This window comes from Monopterus albus, unplaced genomic scaffold (genome assembly GCF_001952655.1).
Source record: "Monopterus albus unplaced genomic scaffold, M_albus_1.0 scaffold38.1, whole genome shotgun sequence".
Classification (NCBI taxonomy): Eukaryota; Metazoa; Chordata; class Actinopteri; order Synbranchiformes; family Synbranchidae; genus Monopterus; species Monopterus albus.
In genome coordinates, this window is record NW_018127918.1 from 4,448,363 (window position 1) to 4,475,820 (window position 27,458).

Genomic DNA, 27,458 nt, shown 5'->3' on the forward strand with positions numbered 1-27,458 from the left:
ACTTGAAATCACACATGTATTCAACTGCTTTACCTCAGAGTAACAGCTAAGCATCTACATACACGAAAAACGCGATACACTAAAATTTACTTGCAAAATATCTACAGAAAGTCAACCTCCTCACCAGTGACCGTCCGTGACCCTGTCCCCACTTCACCATCTGTCCTTTGGACGCTGTTGTCTTGCTGCTTTATAAACTCCACCCACTGACAGGTGGCTGTAACGAGCTCATCACTGTTATTCACTTCACCTGTCAGTGGCTGTAATGTTTTACCTGATCGGTGGAAATGTCATTGGTCAGAATTCCTATGGTAACGTGAGTTCTACTGCAATTTGCTGCATTCTATTTGTATTATTTTCCTACCAACATATACTTTTCATAATGGTATCTATTTGGTAATCATTTGAATGTGTTAGGTTAATGTGTAGTTTTTGTGAAATCAGTCCCCTCATTAAAATGCACATTTATGCAAATTCATATCAGACCATCTACTCTATAGATTACACTTAAACCACACTCATAAAACGATGTATCTGATAATTATCTATTTCAGTAGACTTCTTACATTGGTGGGGCTGTACAGCTTCTGTATTAATCTGTATTCAGCCTTTCTTTTCAGAGTAGAGCAGTCAGGTATTGTGTCGACAACAAGCACAGGATGGTCAGCCCCAGAATAAATCCAGTCATACCAAACCAAAAACACGAGCCAACACTAGTGGGACTCTTTTAACAGACACTGAAACTGAAAAGTAACTTCCCAGTTAAAGGGAATTCGTCTGGTTTCACGGAGCTCATGGATGGGCAGGGAACTTTAGGTGCAGTCGGTCATTCAAGCGCAGACTTTCTTAAACGAACTGTTGCGTTAATTACCTCTTATTCCTTGCGGAACTATATCATCATCATTAACCTTTCGCTAACCTACACATCTTGTTAAACATACTGTACGTCGTCTGTGCCGTTCGCCTCCTGGAGCTTTTCACAATTGTAGCTACTGTTGATGCTGTGTTGGAGTAGGAGGAGGCAGAGGCGGTGGGGGTCTCCGTGTGCGTCAGTACGCCAAAACATGCTCCAGTAACAAGCTTTATTATCTGCTGCTATTTGCAGTGAGCTGTAACCAGGTGCCAGCCTGAGCTTGAGCAGAAAACCCGCAGCGCTTTTCTTATTGCGCTTCTGTGATGGAAACGGCCACCGAGGGAATGGAATCTGCGAGGCAGCAGGCAGAAAAGAGGTAGGTTGAAGCTGCAGTTCGCGTATTTGCAGCGCGCAATAATAATGATATTTCAGTTGAAATAGCCTGTTCCTAGTTGGCTGGACCACCAGTCTAGGTGTCAGCTTTATCCGTGCTGCAACATGCACTTCTAAAAACAATTCAGCACCATAGACAGCAACGTGATATCATTTACTGTATAGGGAAGGTGACTTGTAGGCTTATGTAATATACATATGCTGACTTGACTGATAAAGCTTTATTGAAAAGTGTAACTGTAATTTCTGTTTAAACATACACACTGGCTTACACAGTAAGATCATGTACTTCCTACCCCTGTTCTTTTCAGCAATCTAAGTCGTACCCCTGGCACTACAAACTCCAAGCCAAAGACAACACCACCAGCTGAGCCTCAACTCTAAGCGGACAGAGGATGGCAGGCAGTGCAAGAAGGAACACAGGGATGGGAAAAGGACTGAGGTTGTATGTAAGGCTGATGGCAATGAGTGTGTTTCTGGGAGCTGATCTGATCTCGCTGGGCCTTAAAGCTGGCACTGGGGTCAGTGCCCAGAACGAGAGAAGGGTTCTGGCACATATTCCTGGTGACATAATCATAGGAGCACTGTTCTCTGTCCACCACCAGCCACCTGCACACAAGGTACAGTACATACTGTGTGTTTACTCATTTTCTCCATGAGTGTATGGAGCATGTGATAATTGTTAAACCAGTTGTGTTGCATTTCGCTCAGGTCCACGAGAGAAAGTGTGGTGCCATACGTGAGCAGTATGGGATCCAGAGAGTAGAGGCCATGATGCACACTCTGGATCGAATTAACGCAGACCCTGCTATCCTGCCGAATATCACTCTGGGCTGTGAGATAAGGTCAGAAACCAATTATAGAACTTCTTATAAAGTTATGTTGCTCTTGTGAAATATATTGCTGAGATTGTGTTGATCATAACACAAAGATTAATTTTGGTTCAAAAGAAAGGCTAACTTGCAACCAATTCATCCATTTGTATGAGAGACGGAGACCAGAAATACAACAAAATGCATCTTGCAAAGAGTAATTTTGGTTCAAAACAAAGGCTAACTTGCAACCAACTCATCCATTTGTATGAGATACGTAGACCAGAAATACAACAAAATGCATCTTACATAGAACATCATAGCAATCATCTGTTGCTGGTTTAAACCTATAAAATACAGTATCACACTCAGGGCAGGATGTCATACCTTTAATATACCATTTGTAAGGAGTTCATATAAGCAGGAATCAAATCAACTAGTAGTCTCACAAAGAACCAGAACATTCCTCCATAATTCCATAATCTGTACTGCTTATCCTGTTTTAATAATAATCCCTAAGAGGGCCCATTAAAATTGGTTTTTCCATATATCATACATCAATTAATCCATCCATGATCTATACCTCTTATTCCTGAATAGCGTGAGGGTGGGGCTGGAGCCAATTCCAGCTGAGATGGGGTGAGAGGCGAGTTACGCCATGGTTGCCAGTCTACCACAGGGCTGACACAGAGACAGACAACCATTCACACTCACATTTATACCTACAAGCAATTTAAGAGTTGCCAGTCAGCCTAACCTGCATGTCTTCAGACTATGGGAGCAAGTCACCTGGAGGAAACCAATTCAAGTTTGGAGAGAACATACGAACTAGAAACACCCCAGTCGGCCGCGAGGTTCCATCCCAGAACCATTTTTGCTGTGAGGTGACGGTGCTAACCACCACAGTCACTGCTGTGCTGCTCACAACCAAAACAACTGCCTGAAATTAACAGATATGTTCGGTTTCACCTTAACTAGTTTGTTACTGGAGAGCCATCATTAATGGTACAACTTTTTTTTGTTTTGCTTTCTTTATGTAAGGTTATTGATGCAGCAAGGGTTGTTATAGTACTTTCAGTGTGCTTTTATTCAATTTTCAATCATTTAAAGAAGGTGAGGGGTTTTACCAGTTTCTAAAAAGTAGGGGAAAACTGTGATTGCTGGCACATCTTACATGAAAGTAAGTGAAGTGAAACTGCACTAGAGTTAATGTTTCTTTATTTGGATCTAACAATGACTAAGTCAAATGAAACCTCAAATTAGCTTGGGCAAAATTTTGGTTTGGATGGCAGATTTCTCACTTCTCTAAAACTGTCTTAGACAAACGGTTCTTTGACAAGAATGAGGCACAGACTGTGTAGATCCATTTGGCGGCTTTCAGCTATCCTCACCTCTAATTCCCATCCTGCTTGCCAAAACAACAGTGAGAACTCAATCCTTCTACACCAGGGACTCATGCTGGCACTCTGCAGTGGCACTTGAGCAGAGCATTGAGTTCATTCGGGACACACTGGTGTCCAGCGAAGAGGAGGAAAGCCAGGCCAGGTGTACTGCAGAGGCAGGGAGCTTGCTGCTTCAGGGGAAGAAGCCCATTGTGGGTCTGATTGGACCAGGATCCAGCTCTGTGGCCATCCAGGTGCAAAATCTCCTCCAGCTCTTCAACATCCCACAGATAGCCTACTCAGCCACTAGCATGGACCTCAGTGACAAGGTGAGACCAGTTAACAAGAAACATTAACGTCAAAGTTTGAGATCATTTTCAGTGTCAGTCGTTCACATTGAATTACCAGAGCCCTTAAGATAGAAGAGTTACAAGACTAAGGGGTCAGAAATGGCAGTGAGACATCAAGTATCAGTATTGTCCTTTGTGTACAGTGAGTTTACATGGAACGAGGTTTACAACAGCCATTTTTTTAAGGATGCATATGTAACTGGCAGACCCTAACTGAAAACACCCAGACCTGTGAACATGTAAATTTCTTCCCACAGAGCTTGTACAAATATTTTATGAGGGTAGTGCCATCAGACATGCAACAGGCCAGAGCCATGGTGGACATTGTCAAGAGATACAACTGGAGCTATGTGTCTGCAATACACACAGAGGGTAAGACTGTGTATATATGTGGGTTACAGCTTTACATCTGTCATTCTATCAATCTGACATTCTTGAATTCACCTTTTATCTCTCATTCTTACTGTATTTTATTTTTGTTACCACAAGTGAAACTGTCATATTTTATGGTGCTGCTATAAGGCATAGTCTTACCCCAAAGCAACCCGTGTTCCCTGCTCTGAGCATCTGGGCAATATCAACACACCAGGTTATCACGCCTTCAAAAGATCCAACTCCTGTATAGGAAGATTTAAAAAAAATAATCTTTTGGTTGCCAAATGTTTTTCAGGATAAAACCTCATGTCATGTACATCCTTTTTATTATAAGAAAAGTGCTATGCTGCAGACTACAGTACATTTACTAGTGTTTTTGAACTTCTGTACTGGCAGTGGGATGTTGTCAAAGTGACTGCACATTTGCTATCCTATAAATGTTACTATAGTATAGGCACATTTGATTTATTTAATATAACCCATCTCACACTACCCTAACAGTCCTGTACAGGTTCACTAACTAGTTACATGACAACTAAACAAAGCAAACATTCTCTGTTCTGTCTATGATCTATGAGTTCTTAGGGAGCACAACACCTCAGTTATACTACACTGTCAAATGCAGAATAAAAAAATTAGCATTGACAGCAGTCTAATCAAGGTGAAAGTAGTTTAAAAAATGAAATACTAGCCTACCACCTAAGGAAGCATTTCACATACTGTGAGTAAAACTCACATGCAGTATAAAAGGATGCCTTAAATAGTGTCACGCCCAGAGTAAGAGTACAGTTGTAAGGCAACATTAACTAGGTGACCTACTTTCCTGCAAAAACAGCTAAGTCCAACCCCTGACAGTTCCAATAACAGAGGCAAAATTATCAGATCCTCAAGTGTTGTACTGACGTTACACCAGTTTATTTGACAATGAGCATAATCAAAAAAACTGCATCAATGTTTTCAAACCATACTATAGCAAAGTGAGCAAAGTCTCCTGGAATGGGAATAAGCAACTGCCAGATATCTAAAATGCTTTGTTAAAGGGCCTGAAAGAATTTTGTCACAGTGTCATTTGTTTGGTTTACTAGTTTTAATTGGGTACAAACCCCAGGTTGTGTGTGCATTATTATGCTACATATATGAACACCATTCCATTCATCTGGTCCCATCCAAAGGTAATTATGGTGAGAGCGGTATGGAGGCATTTAAAGACATGGCAGCAAAGGAGGGAATCTGCATCGCCCACTCCGATAAAATATACAGCAACGCAGGGGAACCGAGCTTTGATAAGCTACTGCAGAAATTACGAGGCCACCTGCCGAAAGCCAGGGTGGTGGCCTGCTTTTGCGAGGGTATGACGGTCCGAGGCATGTTGATGGCCATGAGACGACAACGCATGGTGGGAGAGTTTCTGCTGGTTGGAAGGTGAGTGGTGGATTGTGGTACGCACAATTGAAACTGACTGAAGAAAGTGTACTTCAGATTTCTTTTGTGTTATACGTACATTTTCAATCCAGACTCTCTTCAGATGTCCAGCATCACCAGACAGGATGTGTTTGTTGTCACTGGGGTCATCATTGTCCTCTCATCATCATCCTTATCATCCTCTTCATCACATCCATCAACATCTAGGAAACCAAAGGTATTTTTAATTAACTTTTTGTGTAGTATGTATGCCATGACATTTTATGAGACTGTCAAGATGTAGATTTTTACAGTGCTGGAAAAAGTACTCAGAGTGTTTAGTTAAGTAAAAATAATAAATAAAGCAGTGGTGGTTTACCAGCACGATTAAATATGCAGCATGAGACTGGGCAGGCAGTACAGACGAGAAAGTATTTAAAAACCTGAGGGAAAAATGAATGGGAAAGAGGAGATTGATTAAGCAGGAGGTTTCAGTCTCTCCAAGAATGACAGGTTTTATTTTAAGGCTTATCTCTCTGGCTCACTCTCGTCCCTGGCGTCCTTTAAATGCCTTTCCTCATTAGGAGCCACATACTGTATGTAGGCTGTCGCTCAAATCTGACAGAAGGAAAATAACCTTGAACTACATATTGCAAAACACCATACTCAGCATTACCACACAGAGCTTCCAAACAATTAGGGCCTTGTTAGATTATAATTATTTTTTAAAGATCTCTCTCCTTGCTGTTTGGATTTATGGGTAATTAGATATTGCCCTTCTACAGCTGGATGGTTTTTGCCTCACTTCGTCATCACCTTTCTTGCTATCCTTGTTAGTCGGTGCATGAACCATCCTTTTCATATCAGCCTTGAGGACTTGTCATCAGGTTTGCGTGTGTGCAGTGTATGCTTGCTTAAGTTCCATTTATAGAAAGAGAGAGAATGAAGGAGCAGATGATGGGTTTGGTTTTGTTGCCAGCACTGCTTAGGCCTATTTTGAACAGTTGTATCTAAGCCATTGTAAGCTTTACATTGACAATGGCTTAATCATCACATTATAACATCAAGTCAGTTAAACTTCAGGGATATCAATGTGGCACAGATGAAGCACAAGTGATTGTGAATCAGTTTGACCTGCACTGGCACAGATGAACATGACAACAGGTGCAATGGAGAGGCAAAAGCAAGACAACCCCTCAAAACGGAATGGCTTTGCATGTGGTGGCCACAGACAAATGTTGTCTCCTTATCCTTCCTAACTCAGTTTGTTATTCTCCTGGACTACCTGCGCAGGTAGTCCATTTACTCCAAGATGGCACAGCCATACATGCAGTCACAAGAAGGTTTGATGCGTCTCCCTGCACAGTCTTAAGAGTATGGAAGAGATACCAGGAGACCGGCCATTACATCAGGAGAGCTGGACAGGGCGGTAGAAGGGCAACAACCCAGCTGCAGGACCTGTATCTGTTCCTTTGTGTAAGGAGGAACAGGAGGGAGCACTGTGAAAGCTCTACAAAATTACCTTCAGCAGCTACTGGTGTGCATGTTTCTGACCAAACTGTCAGAAACGGACTCCATGAGGGTGGCATGAGGGCTCAGTGACCTCTAGTACGACCTGTGCTCATGGCCCAGCATCACTGGCAGCAGAATTGGCAGGTCCACCACTGGTGCCCTATTCTCTTCACAGATGAGAGCAGGCTCACACTGAGCACATATGAAAGGTGTGAAAGCACAAATCACTTCGGGCTCTATTTTTCTGAAATAGGGTACAACACTAAACGTGTGTGTACACTCCAGGCGAAAGGCACACATGGGCACACACATGCCCAAATCACACACACGTTGGGCACCAGTTGCTAGGTCCCCAAAAAGCTTTCCCGAGGTGGTTAGCAGATAGTAACTAATATTTTGAGCAGCGGACTTGGATGCACAATGTATCTATTACAGTACATGTCAGCAAAAAGCTCTGACTTTAGTTTTATTGATGAGGAGGAGGAGGAGATGAGCTGTAGCAAGGAAGAAGAGTGTGGGTCTGCCAAAATCAGATTGTCCTCCATTTTCTTTGCCAGGTTTTCTCTGTCAGGTTTTCTGCAATTGGACACGTCAAGGTGTCCTCACAGATCACTACGCCCAAGTTAAACCTTTTTTTTAAACTTCGGCACAGCGCACAGGGACGAGCTAAGCGCAGAACAGATATGTTCTCGCACTGTGCAAGACATAGACATGAATGGGTTTGATAGCAGAACGCAGCGCCCACCGCGCCCTATCTGAAAATGGCTTTACGCATGGACACTGATGAGCACCAACATTGTTTGTCCATATTTATATCAGGACTAGTTTATTTATATTATTTAAAAAATAATCTGACTTAGCACACATGGCCTATTTCATGATACACAAATTATTCAGAGTGAATTCCAGCTGATCAGTTGTGGATTTAAGGGTTAATTTTAAGTATTTCGGGTCAAAACAAGCATCAAAATTGTGCTGTGCTGCCTAATTAGAATTCACACAGTCTCAGCTGTGCCTTTCTTCCCACCTCAGTGTAAAAGCATTCATTCATGGAAGGAAAACACCAAACACACCAGTGCACAAAAAAGTAGACATGCACCCAAGGAAATAAAATGCATAATGACTGCAAAGGAGGCAGCGCGGAAATTACGCTGGAAGAAAACCAGAGCCGTTTGTGATGTAAATCATGTTGTTTAGAGCAGTTCAAAGATGTATAGTGACTAGATTGTTAAATTTTTTTCCCCCACTGTAAATTAAGCTATGGTGGGCTGGATCATATTGTCCTCAGTTCAGAGAGCTGTTTCAATTTAGAAATGCACATCCTTCCAGTTTCAAGCTTGTACTATTTTAATACTACTAGAACTACTTTTCTCAGAAAAGATCTGGCTGGAAAATTGACCAATATTGTGCATGTGTCTTCAGGTTTGTAGGTGGTGGAGCGACATGCTGCATACAGCATATTGCCCTCCTAGGTCGATGTGTGGGTTTCAGAGCTCTTGTTCAACAGTGATTCAATGTGGAGTCAAGCTGTCCATGCTTTTCATATCTATTCCTGCCTTTTTTTTGCCACTGTGCCATTTCTATACTTGCTTCTCTAAGGATGGGTTACGAAATGATCTCCTACGTCTCCCAGAGAACCAGGCATCATGGAAAAACACCCACACTGCTGTTATGTAACTACAGTTTGGTTAGCAATTTTCAAAAATGGCTTCTTTTCCTTTTTTTTTGTCAAAGACAAGAGTGCAGATATGAGTTGTGTGCACATATGTACAGTACATATGTGTGTTTAATTGGGTGTAATTGTGAACCAGATTTAAGGAGAAGTGTAGAGCCCCTGTGTATTGATAGCCCTAATGATTTCCACTCATCACATCTCACAACCATGCTAAAGTTCTAGGTTCACCCACCTGTTTACAACTAAAGAAATCTGTATATGTATGTAAATGGCCAATATAGGTTGTTCCTTTATATGTTTCTTTGGCATTTTGAAAATTTTACCAGCCATTGCTGACAGATAACAGACAAGTTGTTTTCCACAAGTCTTGCTGAGGCAACAGTGCTGTCTAAAAACATAATATCTTTGTGTGGGTTGCAACAGTGAGCAGTTACCAGAATGCTATATATACACCGAATGGTGCATAAGATTCAGAAAGCTAATTTGGAAAAAGCTGTTTGTACTGTACATATGCTATAGTAGTTCTGTTATTTTAATTTATTCCTGTACATATCTCAGTACCTGAACGAAAATGCTTATTTAATTAATAGCTTTAGAGAAACAAAAACAAAAACCAATAGGCCAGAAATAGTTAAAAGATAAGAAAAAGAATAAAAATTCTTACTGGTTCCAGCTCTAACAACCTGCTGTGTCTGTGTCTACCTTTTTCCTCCTGCTGTCCAGTGATGGCTGGGCAGACAGGTATGATGTGACTGATGGCTACCAGAAGGAGGCAGAAGGTGGAATCACTATAAAGCTAAAGTCAGCACATGTGACCTGGTTTGATGATTATTACCTGAACCTAAAGCCTGATGCAAACCTGAGAAACCCCTGGTTCCCTGAGTTCTGGCAGCACCGCTTTCAGTGCAAGTTGAGAGGACATCCGCAGGAGAATACCATTTACAACCGCACCTGCTCCTGTTAGTACAACACAGAGATAATGTCCGCACACCTTACACACTTTCCACTGATCATCTAATCTGTGTAGATTACAGTAATTTGGTCTCCTTATGAGCAGGTCTCTGTTCTCCACAGGGAGAGAGTCTCTGCGTCATCAGTATGCACAAGACACCAAGATGGGCTTTGTCATAAATGCCATCTATTCCATGGCTTATGGCTTACATGCCATGCAGCAAGCCCTCTGTCCAGGATATAAGGTCCGACAGCTAACTGTGTGCACTTTTGCACGTTTTCAAATTGGGCCTGACAGAACTGACGTTGTTTGCTCTTCCCAGGGTTTATGTGAGGCCATGCGGCCCATTGATGGCCGCAAGCTACTGGATTTCCTGATGAAAACCAACTTTACTGGTGTATCTGGGGAGATCATCCACTTTGACCAGAATGGGGACTCACCTGGCAGGTAAGGATTATTATGGGAAAGGGTGGAAATGAAGTAGAAAGACGTGTTAAATGTGTGCCGGTTCATGCATACAGCATATGTCCCTCAGGTATGAAATCATGAACTTCAAGCACATAGGCGAGGATGAATATGCTTACATCCATGTGGGAAGCTGGGATCAGGGTGGCCTAAAGATGAATGATGAGGAAATCTGGAGTAACAGCAGTGAAATCATCCAGTCAGTCTGTTCTGCACCCTGCCAGAAGGCACAGATCAAGGTATTCACCACCCTGGTGACACAAAGTTTTATGGTGTTGAGACTGATGTGTGTTGAAATCAACAAGCTATACTGAATTTCTTTCTACCTACTATTTTGTTTGCATGCATGAAGTAGAGCATACATTTTCAGGGTGTATATAAAATTGGCTATATCATACAAAGTTGTATATTATGCAAATTCAGTTTTATTAATATTGACAGTGCTTCTCTATCTCCCTTCAGCTCCTCCAAATCATGGAGAACTTGCAGTGTGCCCTCTTCTTTATCATCCCCAAGCTTCTATACACTATACACTGTGACACTTATAGGGGGTCCAAAACTCCAGCTGCATGCATGATGTTTTTAGACATCTATGTCTATATCTCCAAGCCTTAAACCCCAGCCCACATCACTATCTTTGCCTTTACTAGCTGCTTGACTCTCTCTGATCTACGATGACCTTTTCACTGTCTCTACACGTCCCTCTTCTCTCAGTTCGAATAGACAACAACCATTCCCTGCATCCTAAATTATCATATTGGCAATGCAGTCAACACCTTGCATATCCTCTGACTTTCCTGCTCTACGGTTTCCCTTTTTATCCATCCATGAAGTCTGTCCCATGTTAAATCACAGAACTGACATGAACTATTTTTTTTAATAATGAGGCTATGTACATCATTTTACTCTTTTGATCCCCTGACAAAGAAATTCTCATTTCCGTGTCATACAGGACAGTCAGAGTATAAGATTAGCTACAGAAAAGTGCCACTGGAGCTTTGAGACCTTTGTTACGAGTATGCGTGTGTCTCCAGGTGATCCGTAAAGGAGAGGTGAGCTGCTGTTGGACCTGCACTCCCTGCAAAGACAATGAGTTTGTGTTTGATGAATACACTTGTCGAGCCTGTATCCTGGGCTCCTGGCCTACAGATGACCTTACTGGTAAATACACTATGTGTGTGTCTCTGTTACCTACAGATAAGAGATTTCCAACCAGGCCAGAAGAGCCAGAAATCTGGGTCAAACACTGTTGCTCCTGAAATCCCCCTTACATACCTCTAACACGCTGGACTAAGACAAACTCACTGCTGCACAGAAATCAACACAAATACTCATACACACCACTTTAGATCCCTGCCAGAATAAAGCTTAGATTCTGTAACTGTAAAGTGTATCAAAACAGTTTGAAGTCATTTTCTTCCCTTGTGTAAACATCATCTCACACTCCCACAGTATAGTATTTTTGTTCACCAGCACATAGTTTGAAAAACATATAGAGCCAGCTTTTTATTGAGTACTCCATAAGAAAACAGCAGTGTCTTTATCCTGTTATCACTGCTCTCTCACTCTGATCCCCCTTCCAAATCCCTTTAATGTTTCACAACATATCTGCCTCATCTCTCATGACCCTTCATGCGCTGAAGATCTTACACATAACTAAACTGCAGTTCACAGTAAATCCTGCAGTATGAGTCAAGCAGTATGAGTCAATGCTGCATCCACATCAACCTAGGAGGCTCTTGCATGCAAACAGATGAATACACACCCTTTTCACTGTTACTACTGTAGACCATTCCAAGTTTTGCTTAAACTTTGTTTCTTGGTTTTTCAACCATGCAACCATGACCTCTCTCTGTCCTTAAGGTTGTGAGCCAATACCAGTGCAGTATGTGCGCTGGGGGGATCCAGAGCCCATCGCTGCAGTGGTCTTTGCCTGTCTGGGTCTCATGGCTACACTTTTTGTTACTTCTGTCTTTATCAAGTAATTACAGCCTACAGCTTCACTGTCATACAAAAAATAGCTGGGTCAAAACTGATAATATAGCAAGAAACACAAGTGGAATAACGCGTTCACTTTTCCCAGTACCCATGGGTAAAAGACCCAGGTTTTTTGACCCAGTTAATAATAGTATTATTATTTTTTCATAGCTGCTGGTTATTTACCCAAAAATAAAACATGGAATGAGAGAAAACTGGAAACTCTTTCCATTTACATGTCACTACTTGTGTTAATACTTTGCAGTTTTGAATGCCATACGCACATTGCTTGTACCACAAACAAGAATTTTATGGCAGTTCTAAGGTGAAATTGGTCAGCTTGTTGTTAGGTCATATAACCATATTTTAGTTTGAATAAATAAACTCTTGGTTTTAGATAAATTGCTATGTTGACAAATGCAAAAAATGCCATTACTTACAGTAGGTTTATTATGTTTTATCCTTACTGAAAATAGTAAGATTGTGACCATTTAAACAATCCATTTACTGCTCTGACTAGCTTTAAGGAAATGTATTAATCTATATACAGTGGTGTGAAAAAGTATTTGCCCCCTTACTGATTTCTTATCTTTTTGCATGTTTGTCACACTGTAATGTTTCAGATCATCAAACAAATTTAAATATTAGTCAACGATAACACAAGTAAACACATCATGCAGTTTTTAAATGAAGGTTTTTATTATTAAGGGAAAACAAAATCCAAAACTACAAAGCCCTGTGTGAATAAGTGTTTGCCCCCTAAACCTAATAACTGGTTGGGCCACCCTTAGCAGCAACAACTGCAATCAAGCGTTTTCGATAACTTGCCATGAGTCTGCCACAGCGCTGTGGAGGAATTTTGGCCCACTCATCTTGGCAGAATTGTTGTAAGTCAGCCACATTGGAAGGTTTTCGGGCATGAACTGCCTTTTTAAGGTCATGCCACAGCATCTCAATTGGATTCAGGTCAGGACTTTGACTAGGCCACTCCAAAGTCTTCATGTTGTTTTTCTTCAGCCATTCAGAAGTGGACTTGCTGATGTGCTTTGGATCATTGTCCTGCTGCAGAACCCAAGTTCGCTTCAGCTTGAGGTCACAAACGGATGGCCGGACATTCTCCTTCAGGATATTTTGGTACACAGCAGAATTCATGGTTCCACTTATCACAGCATGTCTTCCAGGGCCTGAAGCAGCAAAACAGCCCCAGACCATCACACTACCACCACCATATTTTACTGTTGGTATGATGTTCTTTTTCTGAAATGCGGTGTTACATATACGCCACACATAATGGGACACACACCTTCCAAAAAGTTCAACTTTTGTCTCGTCTGTCCACAGAGTATTATCCCAAAAGTCTTGGGGATCATCAAGATGTTTTCTGGCAAAACTGAGACGAGCCTTTATGTTCTTTTTGCTCAGCAGTGGTTTTCGTCTTGGAACTCTGCCATGCAAACCATTTTTGCCCAGTCTCTTTCTTATGGTGGAGTCATGAACACTCACCTTAACTGAGGCAAGTGAGGCCTGCAGTTCTTTGGATGTTGTTGTGGGGTCTTTTGTGACCTCTTGGATGAGTTGTCGCTGCGCTCTTGGGGTAATTTTGGTCGGCCGGCCACTCCTGGGAAGGTTCTCCACTGTTCCATGTTTTCGCCATTTGTGGATAATGGCTCTCACTGTGGTTCGCTGCAGTCCCAAAGCTTTAGAAATGGCTTTATAACCTTTTCCAAACTGATAGAGCTCAATTATTCTCTTTCTCATTTGGTTTTGAATTTCTTTGGATCTCGGCATGATGTCTAGCTTTTGAGGATCTTTTGGTCTACTTCACTTTGTCAGGCAGGTCCTATTTAAGTGATTTCTTGATTGCGAACAGGTGTGGCAGTAATCAGGCCTGGGTGTGGCTAGAGAAATTGAACTCAGGTGCGATAAACCAGTGTTTTGACAGGGGGGCAAACACTTGTTCACACAGGGCTATATAGTTTTGGATTTTGTTTTCCCTTAATAATAAAAACCTTCATTTAAAAACTGCATGATGTGTTTACTTGTGTTATCGTTGACTAATATTTAAATTTGTTTGATGATCTGAAACATTACAGTGTGACAAACATGCAAAAAGATAAGAAATCAGTAAGGAGGCAAATACTTTTTCACACCACTGTAGGTCTATTTATGTATCATATGATTTACCTGTAGATTCTGGGACACTCCTGTGGTCAAATCATCCAGTCGTGAGCTCTGCTACATCATCCTGGCTGGAATATGTCTGGGCTACCTGTGCACTTTCAGCCTTATCGCCAAGCCCCACATAATCTACTGCTACCTCCAGCGGCTGGGAATTGGGTTATCCCCTGCTATGAGTTATTCTGCTCTGGTTACCAAGGTACTTTGTTACTAGGAGGCAGAGGGACAAATAAACACAGCTCAAGTATTATAGCTTATCATCATGTTTCACTTACTGTGAAATGTTATGAGTTAAAAGGCCCATGGTTACATCATCAACTTCATTTGAGTTCTGTTACACTCTACGATGCTGCTGAGTACTACTATACTGTACTTTAACTGTTCCACAAACTGAAAAATCACCTTTACACCCTCCCATTAAAGGTCAGTTTAACTGGCTTTGGGATTTAAAATACATCTCTTCCATTTTTTGGACACACTTCCATGTGAAAGAGGATGTTGGGACAGTTTCAGAAGTCAGTAAACAATAATGTACACTTCTTTCATCAAACACATATACAGAGGAACTGGAGGTCAAAAAGCAGGCACATACAAAGAGTATACAGCTTACGGTATATGTTGGAGCTTATGTTGATATTTTTTGATCTAGACCAACCGTATAGCACGGATCCTGGCAGGCAGCAAGAAGAAGATCTGCACCAAGAAACCTCGCTTTATGTCCGCCTGCGCACAATTGGTCATCGCTTTCCTACTCATATTGCTGCAGCTGGGGATTATTGTGGCACTTCTTATCATAGAGCCACCACAGGTGTGTGTATGTGTGTGTCTGTATATACTGTATATTACAATATGGGGGATGTTCATTTCCATTTATTTATACAACCCAAGTGACTTACTCCTTTGTCTGGTTTTAGGTGATCTATGATTACCCCAGTATCCGTGAGGTACACTTCATCTGTAATCTGACCACTATGGGGGTGGTGGCACCACTGGGCTACAATGGCCTGCTAATCCTCAGCTGTACCTTCTACGCCTTCAAGGTACTTCACCATAACAGTAGTTAATAATGCACAGCTTGTCCCCCTGTACTTTCTCAGTTAAGTGTTTCTACTTCTGTCTTTGCACATGTAGGCTATTCTGCTGTTTTTCATCTTACACTGCTTTAAAAATGATGTTTATCCTTTTCTCTTACAGACTCGCAATGTTCCAGCTAATTTTAACGAGGCCAAGTATATTGCCTTTACCATGTACACCACCTGTATCATCTGGCTGGCCTTTGTTCCTATTTACTTTGGCTCCAACTACAAGATCATAACCATGTGCTTTAGTGTCAGCCTCAGTGCCACAGTGGCCCTCTGCTGCATGTTTGTCCCCAAGGTAGGAAATGGAAAAACATTCTTAAACAAATGTTACAGTGCTACAATGAAAAACCAAAGATAGTTTTCCATCTTCTTTTTTGGTTTGGCTTTTGTATCCCTACATCTTTATGCTAGCAGTTAATTGTCAATTTTCTTTGTCAGGTCTACATCATGCTTGCCAAGCCTGAGAAAAATGTCCGTAGTGCTTTCACAACATCAACCGTGGTGCGCATGCATGTAGGTGATGCCAAGAAAGCTGCCAAATCTGGCAAGTCCTCTAGCAGCATGGCCAACTTGTTTCGACGACGTGGTTCTGCACAGGACACCATCAGGTACATGGGGGACCTACTGTGAGTTGGTATTGAACTATGAATAAATACATTCCTCATTATCTAAAGCACCTGTGCCCAGCTGGAGTAAGCTTTTTAACTCTTAACAAATCATTTCCTATTATGTAGTTCTGCTTGGGGGGGGGGGGGCAGTATGACCTCTGGGGAAACAAAGGTCTTAGAGAAATTAGTCAACACTATAACAAAAATAAGCCAATCTCTTCCTTCTGTCTCCTCTATTTATCAATCTCCACTTAAGCAAAAGGCACTGAATATTATCAGTGATGTCTCTCACCCAGCTGCCTCCCTGCTTCAGAGATTTCCTTCAGATAGAAGGTTCAGGCAACTCACTATTAAAACAGAACAGTTCAGGATGAGCACATATAGTGCCTAGAGGCAATCTGGTAGATAAACAGCCCTTGGTGCTTCAAGATGTTTGTCCTTTTTAACACGATTTTAAATTGGTCTTATGAAATGCTCTTATCTTAAATTAATGCCATTAGTTTTATTATAGCACCTGGTCTTAGTTTTTAAATTGTTTATTACCATCAAAATTAATACTTTATCTTATGCATTTACTCCATCAGATTTTATCTGACAATATTACATAAATATATCCTGTATGAACATTCTCTTTTGGCATATTCATCTAAAAAAAACAAGCCTCTTCTCAGAAGTCCTATTTGACCTCTGTTTTACTGATACTTGTCAAAATTAAAAATTACATGATTTTGGAGGTGTTTATATAGTGTAATCAGGGAAATAGTCCCCTAAGGACCATATCAGTAATGGTGTAGGGTAAAAAATGCTAAAGGTGAGAAGGAGAAAACTGCAGGCAGGAAGGGACATGGCGGTTTAACTTCTATCTCAACAGTTCTCCTTGCAGCCACATACTTTAGCTGTCTCTCTTCTGTTGAGACATTTTCAAGAAACAACTATCCTTTTCATTCTTAAACTGTCTGTGGTAAATCAGAGCTGAATCCACTGCATTAGGCTGGATGTGAAGCCAAGAGAAACGCACTCCCTCAGCTGAGAACAGGCTACTTCATTTGGGTTAAGTACTCCCAGAGGACACCCAGTGACTTTAAGGATTTCTCTTTCTAAGGAAAAATGGAGGGAGATATACAATTACGCAGAAAGCAAAAGATAGAATAGGATGGTAGAAAAACATACTCTGCTTAGTAGGAATTTTCAGAACACTACTGCCTCTGGATCTTTCACATTAATTATCATTTGAACCCCTTATATTCAAGTCAGCTGAGAACTGATTATTCTGTGCTTCTGTGTTTCTTTCATGTTCAACAGTTCCAATGGGAAATCTGTGTCTTGGGTACAGAATGAGCACAGCTACAGACCAAATCTATGGAAAAGGATGTCATTCCATGTCAAGAAAAAGGACTCAGTGGAGGCAAACCAGACAGCAATCATCAAACCCTTCTCTAAAGAAGACACACCTGCAGACACCAGTGTCAAAAAGCAGTATGAAGAGCCACAAGTGTTTCAGCCCTTCACCTGTTCGCCATCTCAGTCACCTCTGCTCACCATCAGCCAGCATGCAGTGAAGGCAAGGGGTCTCCAAGGAGAAGGGGATGGAGAGGAGATGCAGGCTTTGCCCACCTATGTACCTGATCGCCTTGCTGGGGTCAGAAGAAGAGGTGGGGACAGCAGCCAGGGTATGGCTATAGTGGATGGTGGAGACATTAGCATCACAGGTGTGGGTGACATTGGGATAGGAATGATTGGCAGCCAAACTCAGGGCACCACCATCATGGAGCAAATCAGTTGTGTGGTTAACCGTTTCACTGCCAACATCAGTGAGCTCAACACCATGATGCTGCCAGGGGGAGCCACCGTCAGCACCATCTCCACAGCTGCTCTGCCTGCAGCTACAGACACTGCCGCCTGCCCTCCTCAGCACCTCGCATCCAGAAGCAGACAAGCCCCCTCCACGGTCACCACATATGCTGAGGTTGTGGCTGTGTCCAGTTTCTGTGAGAATTGTCCCACAGGTAAGATTTACAAGCACCTGCCTGGGACTTGTATGAGTAGCACACGAGCCAAGGGTATGGACGAAATGGTGTCTCTGACACCTCCTTCCCCGTTTCGAGACTCATCCCTGAGCTCCGATGGCAGTTCACCCCCATCGCTGTCCCCAGCATCTGAAGCTGAATATGACCAGCTGCTGTTGAGACACTTCAGCCAGAGCTCCTCCTCTCTCTAAACCTGCTTTCTCTCCATGTTTATCCTATTTTTATCCTTATTTTAAACTCCAAAAGACAAAGCTTCAGACTGGACCAAACTCTTGGATGCCTTTCTAAATATAAATATTTTGAATGTTTAACCATTTTTTAAAATAAATGGATTAAATGTACCCACACATTTCCAGTGAGAAGGCTGGGAGAAAAATACTCGTGGCAAAACTGCAATACTAAATGATACTGAAATTAAACTGAGCAATGTGAGTTCTTCATCTTTTGTTTTCAAAACTTGACAAAGTGAAACTCACATATGGGCATTTTACAGACTTGTTAGTGTTGTACTGACACAGGTTTCTAACTCGCTTTTAAACTTTTCAGATTCCAAAGAAAATGATTCATTACAATATGGTTATCAATCAAATTGGGGGAAATATACTAGCTATTTATGATCATTCTTTGGATTATGCTAAAAATAGTTCATAAACTGAATTTCAAAATGGCAAATGATATTATTAAGTGCAGGCTTGAGAACACAAAAGATTGCTGTGTTTCACTTCTATATTTTGCATCATATATTATTATAAACACAAAGTATGGGTTGTTTTTATTGCTTATAATATTGCTGTTGACTTTCTGTACATGACATGTGATGTCTTTTAGTGATAACATGCCCTAAAATACTTTGAGACTCAGCATGATGGTATCCATTCAGAAAAAAAAGCTCAGAAAACTGCCTGAAATTCAAACAACAAACATATCTTTCTTTCCGAGGAAAAAGACTACAGATGCTGCGAAAGATAGATACTTTATTGATCCTGAGGGAAATTCAGGTATCCAGTAGCAACAGCAATGATTACCAAAATCACAGCACCCAAAGTAAAGAGATGTATAAAAGTGTAAGGCTAAAAAGTATGAAAAATATGAGAGAGAAACGTATTGAGTAATGTGTGCCAAGTATACAGTATACATAGGGTACACATAAGTAAATGTTCATGGGGTACCTGTGTACAATGCCAATATGTGCAGGACTGAACACTGTGTGCAAGGACAAGCATTATGTGCAAAGGAAAAAAACAAGGGTAAGCAGTGTGCAATGCAGTAGTATAGAGTCATGCTATTATAGAGCTGAGTAGTGACATCACATGGCCATGTCCAAAAGTTGGCTCAGACCTCCTCACTGGGAGGAGTTGAAAAGTCATATGACCCGTATGCAAATCAGGAAGCAGTTTATTTTTCTTATTATTGGTACAGAGATCTACTGACCTTCCCTTTTCTTGTTTAAAGATTTTTTTCCAAACCCCTCCCATTGTGTGAGCACTGGAGCTCCTACAGACATTTGTATGCTGACATCATCAGGTGCCTCGCCCACAGAGAGCTTATGAACTACTTTGTTATCATCTTTAATTCTTTTCACTTGATGTGACATAGCTGAATCTAAGATGACCTATTAATATACGAAGTGGACCAAAGTGATCTTCCACCTCAGGTTGTCTCTGAACCAAAATATTTTAGGACTTCAACTCCTACCTGCTGAATTAGCACTGTCGTCTGCTGGCTCAAAATGTTTACCACTTTGCATGATGTCAAGATATGTGTGCACTTTCTGAGATATATTAGCAATGAATTTCCTTTTAATATTGTACCTGTCAAACCAAACAAGATTAAAATATACAGTAGCAAGTTAATGATACTATTCCTGATACTGATGTGTTTTTTAGACTAGATTTAGGAAAGAAGTAAGCTGGATGTGTGCATTTTTCAGACATCTACTGCAAAACAGCTTGTTTCCAGCCTGGCTTTCTACCTACTGTACATATGTGCCAGTGTTTCCCCTGCAGTAAATGACACTGTGCTTCTGTAAATGGGTTCATATTGAGAATCCTACTGTGAGCCCATTTCCAGTAGATTGTAATATTTTAAGCATTTCAGGAATTTTATGATACTTTGACTTCAATGAATTACAGTGATACTGATTATATTAATGTGGGAGCTAGCTTATGTTTATCAGATGTTTCTGAACCTTTTGAACTTTTTTGTATGTTTACACAAGCGAAAATGTGTTCATAGTTTTTGGAAAATTGTGTATCTTTTTACTAGTTTCCACTGTAAATATTATTGTAGACAGTGCCATATTTGCATGATGATTTGTACTAACTGCAATTTGACTTTATGCCAATAATTCACTGATATGATATACACAAGACGTTTGTCTTCACCTTCTCTCTTCATCTGCTTTTCACATATCCAGACTTTACTGTAGGTTTGTACTGCATTACAGGTTTCCATGCAAATTGCAGTATTTACAGTCATTAGTAAGTCGTTGTAAATATTCTTCTTTTGCAAAGGAATACTTCAATCACAGTAATATTGAAATTCTTCATCACAATGATAGGGATAATATTTTATTTTAATATTTAAAAATCTAAAGTATAACCTTAACTGGAAAAAGCACTAGTGCTTCATTAACCAACCATTTTATAACGACAGAAATTTAGGAGTAGGAATTTCTATTCAAAATGTTGATCATGTTTTAAGAAGCCACGTTTCTTTTTAAGTATTAAATGCCTCCTAACCTCGCCCACCTCCATACTCCCTGCATTTCTAACACCAGAGGATAACAGAATAAAAACTACATTTAGTACGATACAAAGATCTAAAACATATATAAAAAATGAAAATAAACTAACAAAAACAGGGCTTCAGTATATGCGTAATGGCTGGAAAAGCACCGTTACGCATGACCATATGGCCCCAGGATAAGCCTGTTAGCATGTCAGATAGCTCGGTGGAAAGTTCAGGGTCTCGGCTTTACGATGGGCAAGACACATTTCATCCATATTCTACCGTTTTACGGACAAATGTAGTTAAACACAACGCGAGGAAAACCCCAGTTACAATCGAGGCTACAAGTCACAAAGCACCACTGGTCAGCTGGGCCTACTCGAACAGATCTAGTTAGCTTCATGATAACAGGCATTAGTTCGCAGGTCTAAGTCGTTTTTCAATTCATACACACACACACACACAAGTACACAAGACAGAGCTGCCTGAAAATGGGAAATTATGACCGCATATCAAGTCAAGATGTACCACGACAATAAAAAGCTTACCTGTTTCTGATTGTGCTAGGACCCAGGTAATATCCCACAGTAACTTAAAATTGAACATTTCCCTTTTGCGAATAGGTGGCAATTAAGTTAGGCGATTATAATGGCCTAACTTAACTGCGTTTAAAATACATTCAGTAAGCCTCAAAGATTGCAGTGATACCAGACTGTTTGTTAAAGGGTTGTGACGTAGTGAGGCCAGACAGGAAGGCCAAGTAGAGTAGAGTTAGTACTGTCAATCTGTTTGACTAGAACAGCTAATTGTCCTCTACATATTACTTTCCTGTTCTCCTGCCAAATTGTCAACCCTCAGCTACTTTGGTTATGATTCTACTGTGGTTTATCTTTGTGAGGATATGAGAATCAAACCATTGATACCATTTGAGGTATCATTTTGAACAACAGCAATAACTCTGAAGATCACTTGCAATGTGTCCTGGCACTTTATTTAGTATACTACTTATAAATAATGATATACTGGACGAGACATTATTGCCTTCAGGGGGTTGTTTGCTGTGCATGATCCAGCAGATGACGTGTGTTGCAGTGTGGCGAAAGCATATCAGATAAATAATTAGAGAGTAATATAGTTTTATTAAAAGAACCAAAGTCGCATGGACAAAAACTGCCATACAAAAAGACAGATACCCTTTTCAACACGCCTGTAGAGTACGTTCCTATTGCCTCTCTTTACTCTTGAGGATAAGTGGAGCAAGGATGCGACTGTTTCGCTCCGCACAGAGGGTTTTAAAGTGTTTCCACAGTTACATAATGTGGCACTATTCTGCAGTACTCACGAAACCCTTCTGACAGGAACTACCCTACAGTAGCGCACGCAATAAACAGCTACTTTTGCGAGGTCACACGCTCCCATACACGGCCCCTGTGAAGAAAGCACCCTTTCCCACAGGGAGGGCGGTTCCTAAACCCATACGGAGAAGGAGACGCACTGGGACAAGGAACAGTACCAAGACATAGTAAGTTGATTGTTGTTGCGACTGAGATCTGGCACGTGAGATGACCAATCATCCATCACGCTCCAACGGTATGCGGAGGATCTGGAAGGAGCACCTGTACAAGGTGCTTGTTATAGGAGACCTGGGGGTCGGGAAGACCTCCATCATCAGACGCTACGTCCACCAGACTTACTCTAGCAACTACCGGGACACCATCGGAGTGGACTTCGCCCTGAAGGTGTTGAACTGGGACTCTGAGACTGTTAGGCTCCAGTTGTGGGACATTGCAGGTACCGTGAATAATTTTAGTTTCAGTGCAGGCTATAGTGTATCATCCTGCTGACACTACAAGTGAAAGTCAAAGTAAATTGGGTGACAACTGACATCAGGTTTAATACAGCTCAGTGATGGGTATAAGCGTCTGTGTTGCACACACTTTATCATTTAATTTTAGGATTATTTTCATGTTTAAAACATGCAAGATCTAAAAGACCCTTTCAAAACCTAACTAAAAATGTCTAAATGATGATTATCAAGGCTGCCTTAGTTCCTGAAAACTTGATAATATGGGGAAGTAATGTTTATCATCAAACTGACAGTGAAGCATGACTGTTTTATAACTCACAGCTTAAAGATGCACTGTCACTGGAGACGTGGTATCTGGCACAAAGTATTCTCTCTCTCACACACACACATTTTTGCTCAGGGTAGAAGAGCATGCATATGATTCAGTTATGTTTCAAGGTATGCCAATGCATCATGTGATTAGACCATGTGAGGGAGATTTTAACACCAGTCACGGGAGTGTCATTGAAGCCTAAATAAAAAACAAAACATTACTCACACACACACACACACACACACACACACACACACACACACAGAGCACATGCTTTTCAGTCCATAAATTGAAATTATAAGTCACAGTAGATTTGATCTGATATATCTGGTTGAAAATCATACTAGGTAGGAGTAGGAATAAACTAAATAAAGACTCTATTGTAATCTCCGAGTGTTAAATGTTATTTTGAAATCATGTAAATTGCGGTCGGTTTATTATTTATCGGTTTATTGAATGACAGTGCGTCAAGTGACATGTGACATGTGTGTGTGTCTGTCTGAGGCTGCTGTGCAGATGGGGATTCCTTGTAATAAAAATCATATATTCTCTCGCACAGAAGGGGGAAGTTCCTGTCAAATTTCCCATTTCCTCTTACTCATGAGTTAAGTAGCAGCATTATACTTATTGCAGAGCCAAAAGTGAACTCTCATGCATTAATATTGATCAACCATATAAACCTTTCTCTGAGATGGCACAGTAGGTAAATCAAGTAGGATGCACATGTCAGTTTTGGACTAATAAGTTCATTAGACAGCAGAACACACATCCCTGAGGACTGTTTAGTTGACAGCTGTCCTTAGACACTTAATTTCTATTACCAATGCAAGACACAAGCATGAATAAAGACACATACTACACATGCATACCTGCACACAGACATTTCACATGGTTCTATCCTCACAGATATATTGTTACAGTCAATGTAAGTCAAAGTCAAAGTTTATTTTCATTGCAGGCTGGGCAAAATACAGGTGTAATTTAAGTATTTTTATTATCAGTAGAAACAAGCAGCTGCATTGACCACCTGGTTAGGTGCAATGTGAGAGTAAGACCTCAGAACTGTGCTGTTTCACAGAATACATACATTGCTAACTCCCTTTCTTAATGCCAGTTATGTTAATTGTTTTGCTGCAAAAATATAGGAATGAGAAGTTCATCAATTTGATGGCTGGGAGCAGCAACGTTGTCATACTGATGCATGAAGCTCCCTGTGTGTGTGTTCATTCACAGGCCAGGAACGTTTTGGAAACATGACAAGAGTGTACTACCGTGAAGCCATGGGAGCCATCATAGTTTTTGATGTGACACGGCCAGCGACCTTTGAGGCCGTCATCAAGTGGAAAGAGGACCTGGACTCCAAACTGATACTGGCCAATGGACAGAACATTGCCACTGTGCTCTTGGCTAATAAGTGTGACCAGGGCAGGGAGATGACGAACAGTGGCATCAAAATGGAACAGTTCTGCAAAGACCATGGCTTTGTTGGGTGGTTTGAGACCTCCGCTAAAGTGAGCTCTGAGTATGAGCAGGGCAGTTTTGTTTGCCAATCAACTGCAATATGTGACTTGAAATGTATTTCTGCCTATCCCACAAATAGTTCTGTCTTAGAATTAGAGGAGAGGATTGATACCATTCCTATATACTGTATATGGGGCTATTTGTTGTACTGACAAATATAGATGTATATTGTAGCCCAGTATCTTAATTAGTGAACTTTAAAGGCGTTGGTACAATAGATGGCATATGTTACTTTCAAACAGATTAGCTGTTTCTGTCTATGTCTTGTCACAATTCCTGTAAGAATCAGCAAATGCAGAACAAAGACCCAAATACAGACACAATTGGCAGACAGACTTGGCAAGCAGTTTATTAAGACCACAAGAGAACAAGGCTTTGAGTCTGAGCGGACAATATCAGACAAGGAGAACAGAAGATGAAGTAGTAGTCCAAACAGAAGTCGACACATCTGTAAAGTCCAAGTCCAGGCTGAGGGAAAAATGGAGAAGAAACTGGTTGACCATTAAATGCTTTACATTCTTGGCTGAGATATTTGTTTTAATAATATAATATTAATAATCCCAAAGCCCATAAAAAATTACTTTTTCCATATATCATTTAATCCATCCATCCATCTATTATCTATACCTCTTATTCCTGAATAGGGTCACGGTGGAGCTGGAGCCAATCCCAGCTCACCACCGTGCCACTGTACCACCCCTCATTTAATTTGTTTACTTGAAAAATATTTTAATCAGGGGTCATCCTGTAGATGTTTTATTTTATTTTGGTCATTGTCCTAGTGCAGTAATATACTGTAAACAGTCCAAAAGGCAGTCAGGATATATATGCAACAACAAAATAAAACTGTTAAAAAATAATACTGTAGAAAATTCAGAAGAGGAATATATAGCCAAACCTAACTGAATTATCTCTCGCTCTCTCTCCTTTAGGATAATTTCAACATCAGTGAAGCTGCAAACTTCCTGGTCAAGCACATCATGTCCACAGAAAATGACACACTGACAACTGTGGTACCAGACACCATCTCACCCCAGCTCAACTCTGACAGACAGATGAGCTGCTCGGGCTGCTTCAAATACTGAAAGGATAGAGCAGTGGCCGGCCAGAACAGAATGAAGACAGTAAGATAAAGAGAGACAGTCATGCTGCACAGCCTTCCACAGAAGTACTTAAGGTGCAGTTTCACTGATTTGGTGCAAACCACATGCAAATGTATTAGTTTGCTGCATGTTTGTGCAGCAAAACAGAGCTTGTGAACTCAAGTCACATGGGCTCAATAGTTGGTAACTCGTGATTGTAAAGTTTTTGGCAAACAAACAAGATTTAAGCCTAATGTCCTTGTCTATGCTCCTTTGCATAGATTTGATTATTTAAGGAATCTGGCTATCAACCTTGTTTTTCTGGCTGTTCCTTTTAGCTGGTTAAGATTTCATTCTGATGTCTAATAACACTTCAACCACCTACCAAAGGAGTAAATACTCCCAACATGGTGGATGCAACACACTCAAGGAGTGCAGTAATGACAGGATGAATGCAGTTGTCTTGCTGAACTTATATCTGTTATTCACTGTTTCCAGCAAGTGTTGGTGTTCTCTCTCTATTAATATAACTTCTACATAAACTCAGAGAAAACCGCAGTGTGGGAGACGCAGCCTCCGTTTAATGGTACTCGGCAAGAGACAAAGAACGCAAATTGAGTAATTATGTGAATTTGCACATACATTGTTTTTTTTTTAAATGATTTAAGTTATTACCAGGTGCTTTTATGAGCGTAATGTTGGTTATCATAGTATGTTATGTTGCTTAAAATCCTTCCTACAACAGAATTTTTTACTTTCCTACTATGTAAGTGTGTTATTTTCATCAGAAGAAAAACTGTGTCGATTTTGGGCACTCTCCTGAGTTCACTTGTCAAAGCCTAACCCTCTGTATCCATGGTAACTAGATCCAGTCTTTTTAATGGATTTCTTCTAACAAGTGTTTGCATCTACGTCTTGCTGTTTTCACAACCTTATAGACACAAATGCATACCCACACATACACATCCACTCTCCATGTTCTTGTTCTTATTTTACCTCATAATTTCTTCTCTCCTCACCCACTACATTTTCCACTATTGGTTCCTCAGAAAAACACTGTAACGCGCGGCGTGCCGGCTCGACCAAATGAAACGCAGTGTCTATGTCAGCATCAGTGAATCTGTGATCGACCTCTTGTTCTGTTGAAGAAAGCCATGAACGCATGTTCATCCAAATTACTTAGACCTGTTTTCACCTAGACGCACCTCCTCAGCCTGGGTTAACCATTGTGAAATGCATTAGGCCAGGAAGCACTTAGAAGACTATGTCAAGCCTCACTTTGTCGTGTTACCTTGGATTTCATAATTCTGCTTTTGAGCAGCACTTCCTGGTGACAACAGTGTGTGTTATTGTGTGTCTTGTCAGGGATTCAAAGAATCCACATTAGGGTATAACAGATTTAAATCTCTTTTCTACAAGTTTGGCTCATCATGAGTGTGTCTGTGTGTATCAGGCGGATTTATCAGCGGATTATCAGCGGATTTATGAGTTGATTAAAAAAAGAGCCGCATGCTCACACGTTGACGCACATGTCTATCAGAGTATGGCAATATTTTGTGACAGATAATTTAATTTTGTCCATTAATTGATTAATAAACTGTACATCTTCACCAGATTACACCACTTGTGGATTTTTTTCTTGTTCATTATTTATTGTAAGTAGTAAAAATAAATTTATTTCACACATACCCTGTGCTGTTTTATTATTATTATTATTGTCTTTACTGACGACGTCTTTACTGCTCCTCTTGTCTGTTCTACGATTTTTCACATCTTCTACATTTTCAAGTCTTTGAACAAATTCTACAACTATTAAAATGCCGCCAAGAGGGAAAAGAGCTAATAAATCAGATGCAAATGAGGATGTTGACGCAGAAGAGGATTATATTTCAGTGGTGCAAGTAACAGAGATGTTGAGTCAGCAGAAGCAGATGTACACCGCACTGTTGAGCCAACAACAAGA

General features: G+C 40.8%; 2 protein-coding genes and 1 long non-coding RNA gene across 6 annotated transcripts; 2 read left to right on the forward strand and 1 right to left on the reverse strand.

Moving 5' to 3' along the window:
- The first annotated feature begins 22 nt into the window (after window positions 1-22).
- Window positions 23-20,513, forward strand: grm5a (glutamate receptor, metabotropic 5a). 4 transcript variants are annotated; one of them, XM_020598373.1, is made up of 20 exons: window positions 23-316; window positions 1,106-1,229; window positions 1,558-1,866; window positions 1,958-2,091; window positions 3,508-3,769; window positions 4,048-4,162; window positions 5,338-5,587; window positions 5,691-5,804; window positions 9,477-9,712; window positions 9,828-9,949; window positions 10,028-10,152; window positions 10,241-10,409; window positions 11,205-11,331; window positions 12,034-12,151; window positions 14,338-14,524; window positions 14,975-15,133; window positions 15,240-15,365; window positions 15,520-15,702; window positions 15,846-16,015; window positions 17,318-20,513. In XM_020598373.1, exons 3-20 carry the CDS (start codon window positions 1,642-1,644, stop codon window positions 18,231-18,233), a joined length of 3,738 nt encoding a protein of 1,245 aa, XP_020454029.1. In that variant the 5' UTR covers window positions 23-316; window positions 1,106-1,229; window positions 1,558-1,641; the 3' UTR covers window positions 18,234-20,513. The 4 variants fall into 4 exon arrangements, with proteins under 4 accessions (XP_020454029.1, XP_020454028.1, XP_020454031.1 ...); XM_020598372.1 differs by having other exon boundaries at window positions 23-311; XM_020598374.1 differs by lacking the exon at window positions 23-316 and adding an exon at window positions 369-385.
- On the reverse strand, window positions 4,183-21,542 carry LOC109959202 (uncharacterized). The gene is made up of 3 exons (XR_002274801.1): window positions 21,321-21,542; window positions 5,667-5,790; window positions 4,183-4,407 (listed from the first exon to the last, which is right to left on the reverse strand). It is a non-coding gene; the product is annotated as an uncharacterized LOC109959202 (long non-coding RNA).
- Window positions 21,543-22,011: 469 nt separating this feature from the next.
- rab38b (RAB38b, member of RAS oncogene family) lies at window positions 22,012-27,163 on the forward strand. Its single transcript, XM_020598361.1, has 3 exons — window positions 22,012-22,563; window positions 24,126-24,403; window positions 25,346-27,163. The coding sequence occupies exons 1-3, from the start codon at window positions 22,335-22,337 to the stop codon at window positions 25,496-25,498; spliced, it is 660 nt and encodes a 219-aa protein (XP_020454017.1). The 5' UTR covers window positions 22,012-22,334; the 3' UTR covers window positions 25,499-27,163.
- The last annotated feature ends 295 nt before the right edge of the window (window positions 27,164-27,458 follow it).

Coding starts and splice junctions, on each gene's coding strand:
- grm5a (XM_020598373.1), top strand. CDS start 1,642: ATGGCAGGCAGTGCAAGAAGGAACACAGGGATGGGAAAAGGACTGAGG. Junction 10,410..11,204: donor GCCAGAAGGCACAGATCAAG/GTATTCACCACC, acceptor GTGTGTCTCCAG/GTGATCCGTAAAGGAGAGGT. Junction 15,703..15,845: donor GCTGCATGTTTGTCCCCAAG/GTAGGAAATGGA, acceptor TTTCTTTGTCAG/GTCTACATCATGCTTGCCAA.
- rab38b (XM_020598361.1), top strand. CDS start 22,335: ATGACCAATCATCCATCACGCTCCAACGGTATGCGGAGGATCTGGAAG. Junction 22,564..24,125: donor CCAGTTGTGGGACATTGCAG/GTACCGTGAATA, acceptor GTTCATTCACAG/GCCAGGAACGTTTTGGAAAC. Junction 24,404..25,345: donor GGTTTGAGACCTCCGCTAAA/GTGAGCTCTGAG, acceptor TCTCTCCTTTAG/GATAATTTCAACATCAGTGA.